The 12,234-nt window shown below is 39.1% G+C and overlaps 1 protein-coding gene across 4 annotated transcripts; it reads left to right on the top strand.

Moving 5' to 3' along the window:
• Positions 1 to 464: 464 nt before the first annotated feature.
• LOC101900775 (neprilysin-4) lies at positions 465 to 12,190 on the top strand. 4 transcript variants are annotated; one of them, XM_059123076.1, is made up of 4 exons: positions 472 to 1,139; positions 1,462 to 4,092; positions 6,768 to 7,139; positions 7,204 to 7,581. In XM_059123076.1, coding segments are annotated over exons 1-3 (2,958 nt in total). In that variant the 5' UTR covers positions 472 to 1,138; the 3' UTR covers positions 7,094 to 7,139; positions 7,204 to 7,581. The 4 variants fall into 4 exon arrangements, with proteins under 4 accessions (XP_019890443.1, XP_058979055.1, XP_058979053.1 ...); XM_020034884.2 differs by lacking the exon at positions 7,204 to 7,581 and adding an exon at positions 12,024 to 12,190 and having other exon boundaries at positions 465 to 4,092; XM_059123072.1 differs by having other exon boundaries at positions 465 to 4,092; positions 7,213 to 7,581.
• Positions 12,191 to 12,234: the final 44 nt, after the last annotated feature.

The following is a 12,234-nucleotide window of genomic DNA, read 5'->3' as shown; positions in this document are numbered from 1 at the left end:
CAGAAAAGGATAAAATCTAAGAAAATCGCGGAAAAATATAGCAATAAAAAAGTGATTTTTTTTTTGTTTCTGACTCCGGACAAATTGTAGTGTTGTAGGGTATTACATGGTCGCCCCCGCACGACTATAGCCTTTGCTTACTTGTTTAAACTTGACCTTAGTCTGATGGAAATTGCACTATGTTTTTGGAAATATTAATGTGTCACGTTAAGAGGAAAGTTGAGACTTTTTCAAATTTTAAGTCTTTGTGAAGTTAATGCTTCGAGGAGCTTACCTATGCTTTCCATTTCCACAATTCGCATACAAATTCGCATACAAATTACGGATGATCTCTTCTCTTCGTAGTGGGCCAATAATCGGACATTAATAAATATTCGAGAGTGGGCCCTCTATTGGCTGTATTCTGTAGAATGATTTGAATAAATTTCTCTCCCGAAAAGTCTTGCTTCAAAATATAATAAATCAAGACGTTTAGATTATGCCACAATTTTATCTCTCTTTTTCTCTGAGAGCATCACTCCAATTTCATAAAGAGATCAGAGACCATCACCTCTTTGAGCATCATTTCAATTTCATAAAGAGAATTTATTGTCCCATCCGACTCATCTACTTTTGTCTGCTCTGCCGTTCAAAGAGTGTGCGTGTGTGTGCGCCAAGCTACAATCAACGCTTTTCATTTTTAATTAAAAAATGAGAAGATTTTCATTTCAGACCATCACCGAAATTCGCAGACACAGTCTGTAAAATGTCACTCGAGCTCAAGTCAGTCAGTTAGTGAACGTGAGGCAATTCAAACGGTCGTCCAGCCGCTTGCAAACTGAACGGCCAGCCCCATTAAATTTCGGTTCTGATCAAAATTATTCCAACTCGCTGGGTTATCCCTGTTTTCTGCTTCTTCGTTTGTTGTGATTCAATTCTGGCATTAATTGGTTTCATTGTTACAATTAATTAGACTTGCACACAAGGCAGCCAGCTAGCTAGCTACGTACGTACGACGTAGCCTGAGCGTGTTGACGTAAAGCCAGTTTCAAAGTCATAATTTGCTAAATGGTCAAATCTCGTAGTCATTCAAATTTAATTGGCCTTAATAAAAACGGCGAGTTACAATTTCATTTGTGTGTGCAAAAAGAAAGCAGAAAGTGAGAAAAAGAGAAAGAGAAAATCATAATCACTGATACGACAAATTAAAAAAAAAAACAGTAGAATACAAAAAAAGTAACATGCCCCATCATGAAAGTTTGACAAGTGGCGAAATGACACAAAAACGTGACTTTCATGGCGTTGCATTACCCCAGGTCCATAGTCAGTCGTTGAGCTATGGCAGTCGTACATTTTCCACAACATCGGGTTCGCAAAGTTTCGGTTCGAAACCAAAACTGGGTTTGGGTGTCAACGCCCAGACCGGACGTCTTCAATGGTGTCCTGGATTTACATGTTGCAAACTTTTAATTATTATTCCAGTGATAATGCTGCCCATTACCTTGGTCCTGATTCTGCTGATGCGCATGGATGGCATGCTAATGGCCTTGCAGATGCATCAACATCATCGTCATGTTCATGGCAGGGGAGGATATCAGGATCAGGAACCGCCACTCTATTTGGAGGACTATGAGGGTGGTATGGACAACGATCCGTATCAGGATATGATCAGTGAACAGTTGTTAATACCGAGAGACAAAAAGGTGCGCCTCAGCGAGGAGGAACGAATAAAACGTTGCATATCCTTTCGTTTTGGTCTAAGTGAGGCCTTGGATTGGGAGGATAGAGACTTGATGAAGGATGCCCGAACCTCATTCTTACCCAGGGATACCACTGTTATACCGCGAGAATGTTTGGATAATTTCAACATCAATTCACACATAAATTACAATGATTTCGATTTGAATGCCCTGCTGGAGTCGTATGGACGTCGTAGAATACGCCGCGATAATTCCGAGCAAGATTATGAAGCACCCGCGGTGGAGGAGGAAAAAGAGCTGGAACCATTGATACCCGGTCCTGAATCTATTTCAGTTTTGAAATCCTTCTGGAATGACCAGACCACCAAGGAGAGCATGCGTGAGGTCCAGGCCAGGACTATGAAACTATATATGAATACCTCGGTGGATCCCTGTGATGATTTCTACCAATACGTATGTGGTAATTGGGAAAAACATCATCCGATTCCAAAGGATAAAGCCGGTTTCGACACGTTTGAAATGTTGAGAGAAAATCTGGATATTGTTCTCAAAGAGTTATTGGAATCCAAAGATTATGATGAAACTACACCCAAGAAAGTGGAACACATCGTGGCCAATACCTATGAACAGCTGCCGAATACCCAAGCAGATATTGTGAAACCGGTACAATCACAACATGCGGAAGAAACAGAAAAGGAGAAATTGGTACAGCGTTTGGTAGAGGAGCGCCACACGCTTGGTCAGCTACTCGAGCGTTACAAACGTGATTCAAGGATATTTACAAATACCAAGCGAAAGCGATTTACCTCCCATCAGAATATCTCCGAATCATTGTTTGCGTATTCCTCGTATAGACAAAAAACAGGTTTTACAGCTCCCCCATCCTTGGTGACATTCCAGCCCACCTCGATGCCTGAACACAGTAGCTCACATGATGCCCACATGAAAGCCAGGCAGCTGTATCAATCATGTACCAACATTAAACTGCTTGAAGAACGGGGAGTGCAACCTCTACTAGATCTGGTACAGAGCCTTGGAGGCTGGCCGGTATTGGATCCAAACTGGAGCCCGGATAATTTCGATTGGCTCAATCTCACTGCCCATTTGCGTCGCTATAACAATGACATCCTCATTGTCCAATGGGTCGGTCCTGATATCAAGAATTCCGATGAGAACATCATACAGTTTGATCAAACAAACCTGGGTCTGCCCACCCGGGACTATTATCTGCAAGATGTTAATGCCAAATATTTAAATGCATATCAACGTTTCATGGCGGATGTCATGAATAAATTGGGCGCCGATAAGGAAGAGGCCACAAAGACCGCTGCAGATTTAATAAGTTTCGAAACCCAATTGGCCTCTATTACAGCTCCAGCCGAAAAGCGGCTAAATGTTACCAAACTCTACAAACGTATGACACTCAGTGATCTGCACGCCCTTATACCCCAGATTGATTGGTTGCGGTACCTAACCATACTGCAACAGCGTAATGTTCAAGACTCCGAGGAGGTTGTCATCTATGCCACGGAATATATGCAGGATCTGGTCAACCTTCTGGATCGCACAGATCCCCATATAATTGCCAATTATTTGCTTTGGCGTTTTGTCCGACACCGCATCAATAATGTCGATGATCGCTTCGATGATACCAAACAAACTTTCTATCACACGCTTTTCGGGCGGGAAGAGACTCCCTCACGCTGGAAGGTATGCATCTCACAGGTGAACACCAACATGGGCATGGCACTGGGTTCCATGTTTGTACGCAAATACTTCGATGAAAACAGCAAAAAGGATACCCTCAAAATGACTCATGAACTGCAGCAGGCTTTCCGTGAAATACTCAAAACCACGGATTGGCTGGATCCCCAAACCAAACTATTGGCCGAACAGAAAGTCAATGCCATGTCCCTAAAAATTGGCTACCCTGACTTCATACTCAACACCGTGGAGCTGAATGAAAAATATGCCGGCATTGAAATCGATCCGAGTAAATACTTTGAAAACACACTAAATGTCCTGCTGCACACAACGCGAACCGAGCAGAATAAACTCCATGAGCCGGTTAACAAAACCACCTGGCAAACGGCACCGGCCATTGTCAATGCCTATTATAGCCGTAATAAAAATCAAATTATGTTTCCCGCCGGTATTTTACAACCGCCATTTTATCATCGCCACTTTCCCAGATCATTAAACTTTGGCGGCATTGGAGTGGTCATCGGCCACGAACTGACACATGGTTTTGATGACAAGGGACGGCTGTTCGACCGCAACGGCAGTATTCACAAATGGTGGACAGATTTGTCGATTAAAGGGTTCGATGAACGTGCTCGCTGTATTATATCGCAGTATGGCAACTATACCGTCAATGAAGTTGGCATTGCATTGAATGGAGAAAGTACACAAGGTAAGTGAAAAACTCCACTTAGTCTCAATTTAAAACAACAGATGGTTGGGATAACAATCTCTAGGAGAGAAGTTGATACGGCCAAGGACTCCTACGGCATTTAGACTCCTTACCTCGTTTTATTCGGCCGGACTTAATTTTTATATCCTAAACCACATAGTTGTAAGGGTGTTATGTCTTGGTGCATTTGTGTGTAACATGGCGAAGGAATAGTTACTTCTGATAATATTCATAGAATCACTGTCTGAGTCGATTTATGCATGTCTGTCCGTATGTCTGCCTGTCCAGGTATTTTTGTAAACAGGTCGAATTTATTATCCGATTGAGATGAAATTTTCGTTTTGTTTGGCCAAAGAACGAACCCTATTGAAGTTGGTGAGAATCGGTTCAAATTTAGATCTAGCTCCCATATATATCTTCAACCGATTTCCGGTTAATTGGATTATAGCTCTCATATATATATTTCATCCTTCCATATAAATATTCATTCGATTTTACGGTTATTGTCCACCACACAGGGTGAGATGAAAAAACTGCTGTCATTCCTATGCCACTCGTCCTACAGCTGTTGAAATTAGTCCAGTGACAGCTCATTATATTGTATACAAGCGTACAAAAAGCATTTTGGTAAGAATTTTCCAAAAGTTGCTTCGCTTGGCCGAAAATGGTGAACTGCCAGATTTGGGTTTCTCCGATGAGAAAACATTCGTTGTCCAGCAGTTTGTAAACAAACAAAATGATCGTGTTTACTTGTCAAAGAAGTCAGCTGAATATGTGCACCTGTTGGCCACCAGAACACAAGCGCTTGCCATGGTGATGGAGTGGGCCGCTTACATTCTTGCTTACATTCAATTAAATTAAAAAAAAAAATATTTCGTTTGACTTTGTTGCATTTTTTTTTTCATCTCACCCTGTATAATTATAGCTTGTATGATTTAATTCTTACAAATTCCCCATAAGAACTTTTATTATACCCTCCACCTTGGAAAGGAGGGTATATTAACTTTGTCATTCCGTTTGTAACATCCTTAAATATTCGTCTTAGACCCCATAAAGTATATATATTCATAATCAGCATAAAATTCTAAGTCGATTTAACGATGTCCGTCTGTCTGTCCGTCTGTCTATCTGTCTGTTGACATTGTGTCTAGGATGGTTGGTATTGAAAATGAGATATATCGGTCCACGTTCTGAGACAGTCCCCATATAACGGTACCTCCCGATATTCTGTATTTTGATGGTTTTTGCCACATTTTTCACTGATTTGTCTAAAAATTGGTATTTGTGGGTCATAATGGGTCCTAGTTCGTGTCGCGAAACATTGTAATTATAGGTCCATGTTTTGGTGTAGCCCCCATATAACGGTACCTCCCGATATTCGGCATTTTAATGGTTTGTGCCACATTTCTTCTAATGTTTCTTTTACCCTAAGGTGGAGGGTATTAAAAGTTTGGCCCGGCCGAACTTACTGTTTTTTACTTGTTTTTTATTTGAAGCTCTACTAAATATGCAAATTCTTATCCGTCTGTGGAAATCACTCTAGCTTCCGAACGAAATGAAGTAGGTTGATAAAATTTTACTAAAATGTATATTATGTCGGCAGGACTTTTGGTATACAAAATGGGTCATGTAGGTCCACGTTTTGGTATAGCCCCCATACCTCCCGATATTCGGTATTTTGATGATTTTAGCAACATTATTCACCGGAATGGCTTCAAATTTGGTATTTGAAGTTCGTAATGGATACTACAGCCTATGACAGAAAATGGTCCGTGCAGGTCCACGTTTTCGTATAGCCCACATATAACGGTACACCCCGATATTCGGTACGTTTATGATTTTAGCGACATTTTTCTCCGAAATTGCTATAAATTTGCTATTTGAAGTTCGTAATAAATACTAAAGCCTATGACTGAGAATTGTCTGTGCATATGCCCCCATATAGCGGTACCTCCCGATATTCGGTATTTTGACGATTTTAGCGACATTATTCATAGGAATTGTTTCAAATTTGGTATTTGAAGTTCGTAATGCATACTACAGCCTATGACAGAAAATTGTTTGTGCAGGTTGACGTCTTCGTATAGCGCCCATATAACGGTACCTCCGATATTCGGTATTTTAACGATTTTAGCGACATTATTCACCGTAAATGTTTCAAATGTGGTATTTGAAGTTCGTAATTGATACTACAGCCTATGACAGAAACTTGTATGTGCAGGTCCATGTTTTAGTACAGCCCCCATATAATAGTACCTCCTTATATTCGGTTTGATGATTTTAGCTACATTATTCACCGATTTTTTTTCAAGTTTTGCATTTGAATATTGTAATAGTTTATGATAAAAGTTGCCTGTGCAGATCCACGTCGTCGTATAGACCCTAATATAACAGCTACATTCGATGTTTTTAATATTTTATCATAATTTTTAACGGATCTTATTTTTTTTGAAATTTGTCAAATTCGTTCCATATGGTGGAGAGTGTTCAAAGTTCGGCCCGGTCGAACTTACAGGTTTTTTACTTTTTGTACCCTCATTTATTCGGTAAATGAAATAGTTCGCCAAAGTTACCATATTTCAAGTAACTAACATAGGTCCTCTATTTAGACGTAAACCCGGAATTTGACACTGTTTAATTTTCAGATTTGTAATCATATTTTTTCTTTCTTCCAGGTGAAAATATAGCCGACAATGGTGGCATCCGCCAGGCATTCCATGCCTACAAAAAATGGCTGCACGACAATCCGAAAGAAGCTAAAGATGAATATTTACCCGGCATTGATATGACGGGAGAGCAATTGTTTTTCCTGAATTTCGGTCAAGTATGGTGTGGTGCCATGCGACCAGAAGCTGTGCGCAATAAACTCAATACAGCCATCCATAGTCCTGGTAGATTTAGAGTAATAGGAACATTATCCAATTCCAAAGATTTTGCCAAAGAGTTCAACTGTCCGTTGGGTTCACCGATGAATCCGCTCAACAAATGTAGTGTGTGGTAGAGAGGAGATAAAATACAAAAAGCACAATTTCGAAGTCATCCATCAGGTAAGAATGGAAATGTCTAGTAACTAACACACATACACAGCAAATGAAAACTGTTTTCCTAAAGCATTTGAAGCATCTATCAAAAACTCAAAACCAAAGACGAGGAGGAGTGTCCATCCGAACGAATATTTCAACTAGCCTTTAAATTTAAAACAAACCCCATTTTGTTCTGCATCTCGGCATCATATCCACTTACAACACAATACGAGCTCTAATTGTCATAGGACTTCAGTTGTTGCTGCTGTTCTGAGTGGAAATTGAAGTGTTTGGCTCATGTTGTTGGACTGCCGAGGTTGAATTTTCATTTAAATTGTCAATTTAAATTGGTTGCTGTCTACTGCCTTTGCTGCTGATGCTTGACGAGGAGGCAGCAACGATGATGGCGATGATGACAGCAATGCTGTTGATGTCTACTAAGTTCTCATTCGACCGCATACAGAAATGGAAAAAAATAAATCTCAATATGTAAGTATGCGTGTATAGGTGTCATCCATACGAGGGGTGTATGATAATTATGTAACTGTAAATGTGATGTTTCTGTATTAAGAGCAACACTCCCATTTATTGTAAGACTCATATTTTAATATAGTTTGCTGCTTGCAGTGACAACTTTTTGTACTCTATGGTCAGGCATCCATAACCATCATTAATAAACCGAATTGTATGGTGACCCCTTTTCTGCATTGTCGCTCCATGCCTAACCCATTAATGTAATGGAGTTGCGTTTCTTATTAATCTATTCATTCATCAATTAAGTCCCCCCTATCTGCAGTGACTCTCAATTAGACTGCGTTCTGTTGGTGCGTGCTATCATTTGTCACTGTTTTAAGACTCTTGAATCCGTAACAAGTTACCATGAGAGCATTTCAATTTCAATAACATGCATGAGGATGTTCTCTAATACACTAAAGATTCAACTACAGAAATTGTCTCGAATCCCAAAGTAATGACTGAAATCAAAAAAATAAGGAAATATTAAGAAAGACTAATAAATAACAAAATTAAATAAAAAACAAGTAAGCAAAGGCTACAGTCGAGCGGGGCCGACCGTTGAATACCCTACAACACTATAATAAACGATACAGTTTATATAGGCGAGATACTCGAAAGAATTCCACAAGATATTGTGACAAATAATAAAAGAAAACCATCAGGTTTCGTTCTCTAATGTTCAAATAATAGCAACTTAAATTAATTTGCTCATTTCCAATTTATTGGTAGATGTTGCACTTAAATGGTCTTCCTAGATCTGGAACCAACACTTCCCAAAGACCTATAATCCCTCAGACGTGGCAAAAGATTAACATTTATTATTGGTTTTTGGCTGAAACGCAACGAAATCAGCGTTAACGAAATAGTCAGAAGTGCGTCTTTCCTGTATTTATTTGTGAATTCTCCAAAAAGTCACCGGAATGGACATTTTCGTATTTTGTCTACAAAAGTTGGCAAACTATTTCACACATTGAATATTTTTGGGATGACCATCCAAAACTGCTTGGCTTTTGCAATGTCCGGTAACCCCCATCCAAATGTGCGTGAGGATCGGGCAATAATTACGACCTGTTGACAAATTTTGCAGTTTTTTGGTCCATTTCAACCCCTAAATATATGGCGATCATCTCCAAAAAGAGTAGGCTTCTATTCTGACCCTCATCTTATCCCCATGCAAAATTTCGTAAGGATCGGGCCATAAATGCGATCTGTATATGATATCCTGATATCCTAACTACTTAGTTTTGTTAGCTGTAGAAATATTACCAAATGTTTAATTCAAAATGAAAATATGCCAAAAATATGACAAAATTGAAAAAATATGAGAAAATTTTACAGAATCAATTTTTCATCTATAGAGAGATATTTTTATGAGATTTTTTTATACGTTTTTTCTTTCCTGCCAAGAGGCCATTCTGAATTAATGAGAACTGTCGAAATCAATTCAGCCGTTCTCGACATATAAGAGATCTTTCAAGCATATCCTCTTTGATAGACATATATATCGCACATATTTTGCTATATATCCGATTTGTTGGATGTTAACATCAATGTAAAGATCAGAAGTAGCCTTGTCATGGCTTTGTGATATAGCCGGGATTTCAAATATTCGCGGTTTAATGAAAAATTTTGAATTCTTTCAACACAAAAGATATGGTCTATTTTACCCTCTAAATATTATCCGATGACCACCCAAATTTGTAGGTTTCTTCCCCGCCCTAAACTCTAGCTACATGCGAAATTCCGCGTCGATTGGTCTATAATTGCGACCTGTATAGCTACTGCAAAATCCGACATTTTTTCAGTATTTGGTCCATTTCAACCCCAAAACATTTGGCGATCATCTCCAAAAGAAATAGGGTTCTATTCTGACCTCAACCTCACCTACATTCTAAATTTCGTGAAGATCGGGCCATAATTGCGACCTGTAGAGTGATTACAAATTAACATGGACAGACGGACAGACGTACGGACGGACATACATAGCTAGATCGACTCAGCTCGGCGAGCTAGGAAGATCCATATATACTTTCCTATGTGGGAAACCAATATTTCGAGGTGTTACATAATTTTTGGCCCAATCAAACTTATAATACCCCCAACACATAGTGTTGTAGGGTATAACAAAATAAATAATCGCTCAACCAACAACATATCGTATATTACACTGTGCGACAGAATTCACTTTTTCAGTAATTACAGAAAAAAAACAGTAAATTATAAAAGAAGAGCTAAAAATAAAAGCTACGTGTATCGGCGTTTGAAAGATTATAAAGCAGTAATTAAATAAGTGACTGACTGAGAATCAAAGCCCAAACGAAACGGCTGAAGCTAGAATCTTAAAAGTCGTGGTGCGTATGTGTTTGATAAGTCTGCGGTTTTCTTGGGGAAATTCATACTAAAAGGATACGAAAAGTACTAAAATATAGTAAAAAGAAGAAAACAGCAACATCATCAGAAATGGTTTGAAAAGTAAAGAAACGACTTGATGGAAACCCACGTCGCAGTGGCCGAAAAATGGCTCGTGAACTGAACTTATCGCAATATTACATTCGGCAAATATTGAAAAATGAGTTCGAGGTAAAGCCATTGAATTTCCAAAAATTGCAAGAGCTTACACCGTAACAGAAAGAAAATAGACTCAAAAGAGCTAAAGAGTTGCTTCGCTTGGCCGAAAAAGGTGAACTGGGTTTCTCCGATGAGAAAACATTAGCTGTCCCGCAGTTTGTAAACAAACAAAATGATCGTGTTTACTTACCAAAGAGGTCAGCTGAAAATGTGCTCCAGTTGTTCGGTTGGCCACCAGAACTCAAGCGCCGTCCATGGTGATGGTGTGGGCCGCCATTGCAGCCGATGGTCGCTCTCCGCTCGTATTAATCGACCGTGGTATCAGAATAAATGCCGAATATTATCGCGAAAATATTCTGGAGGGTGAAGTCGAGGGGTTTTACATGATTATCGCCTTGACGGCTTCAACCATGATGCACCATTGCACAGGGGTCGCGATACGATGCGTCGGCCAGCGCCCCTTTGGAATTACCCAGAGTTCTCTTAGAGAGTGGTAGCCCTCCACGGAGTTCTAGGTCTATCCCGCAGGTAATATTCTGGAGGGTGTATTAAAGCCTTGGGCAAGCAAACATTTTGGCCGCAGACCTTGGACATTCCAACAGGACTCTGCAGCATCGCACTCAGCACCAGCCACCCAAGAATGGTTACAAAATGAGGTTCATCGCTTCATTTTCAAAATCTCCAGATACCAATCCGATGGACTATTGTGTCTGGAGTATTTTGGAATGCAAGGTTGGCACTTAAAAATACCAAAGTGTCGATCAGCTCAAGCAAGCGCTTCGCCGGGAATAGGCCAAAATACCACAGAGCAACATTCGGGCAGCGTGTGACGACCGTTTGAAGGCCATAATTCGTGCCAAAGGTGACCAATTCGAATTTATCTAAACTTATTCTAAAATTTGATGCTGTTTCCGACATTTTTTTGCTTTAATTCAATAAAATTAAAAAAAAAAAAACAAGTAAAAAAATTGTAAGTTGGGTCGGGCCGAATTTTGAAAATCCTCCGTACGAATTTGGCAATTTTCAAAAAATTAAAATCCATTAAAAAATCTGTTAAAATCTTAAAAATACCTAATGTAGCCATATATTAGGGTCAATGGTCTATGACGTGGACCTGCATACGCAACTGTTGTCATAAGCCTGCAGAGACAACTTCCTGGCATATGCTGTAGTATCCATTGCGAAATTCCGGTAATAATGTCGCTAAAATCATCAAAATACCGTATATCGGGGGTACCGTTATATGGGGGCTATACGAAGACGTGGATCTGCACGGACAATTTTCTGTCACAGGATGTAATATCCATTACGAACTTCAAAATACTAAATTTAAAATAGTTCCGGTAAATAATGTCGCTAAAATCATTGTGGACCTGCACAGACAATTTTCTGTCACAGGCTGTAGTATTCATTATGAACACAAATACTAAATTTGAAATAGTGCCGGTAAATAATATCGCTAAAATCATCAAAATACCGGAAAAAAATACCGCATATCGGGAGGTAACATTATATGGGGGCTATACGAAGATGACGGATAGACGGCCAGACGGACATACGGGCGGACTTTGTATATTTCGAGGTGTAACAAACGGAATGACAAACTTAATATACCCTCCATACTATGGTGGAGGGTATAAAAATGTAAAATTATGGCGTTTGACTTTTTTTTTATCTCGCCCTGTGTAAATATTAGTTCCACCCTATTTCAAAATTCAACAGATTTAAAATACGCATAACGACCATTTTCAATATAAAAGATAATTTTTATTGTAATTTTCTTGTAATGATTATTAAATATTAAATTGTCCCTTTTTCTTTCAGATTTTTCCAATAATTAAATAAAAAATTATATCAACATTACCTCTTCATAAATCTGAGTAATATGCATTTTTCGATGTTTCCCACGGACACTCTACCAATACAAAAACAAACCAGTAAAATGTGCCACAAAATGTATTATACAAATACAAATCTAGTTTTAATACAAATATTAGTTCATATTTAATTTCCCTACCTTAGAATAATTCTGAAT

This window comes from Musca domestica, unplaced genomic scaffold (assembly GCF_030504385.1).
Source record: "Musca domestica strain aabys unplaced genomic scaffold, Musca_domestica.polishedcontigs.V.1.1 1, whole genome shotgun sequence".
NCBI classification, from domain to species: domain Eukaryota; kingdom Metazoa; phylum Arthropoda; class Insecta; order Diptera; family Muscidae; genus Musca; species Musca domestica.
The sequence above is the reverse complement of the archived record's forward strand: the minus strand, read 5'-3'. Positions and strand labels throughout refer to the sequence as shown.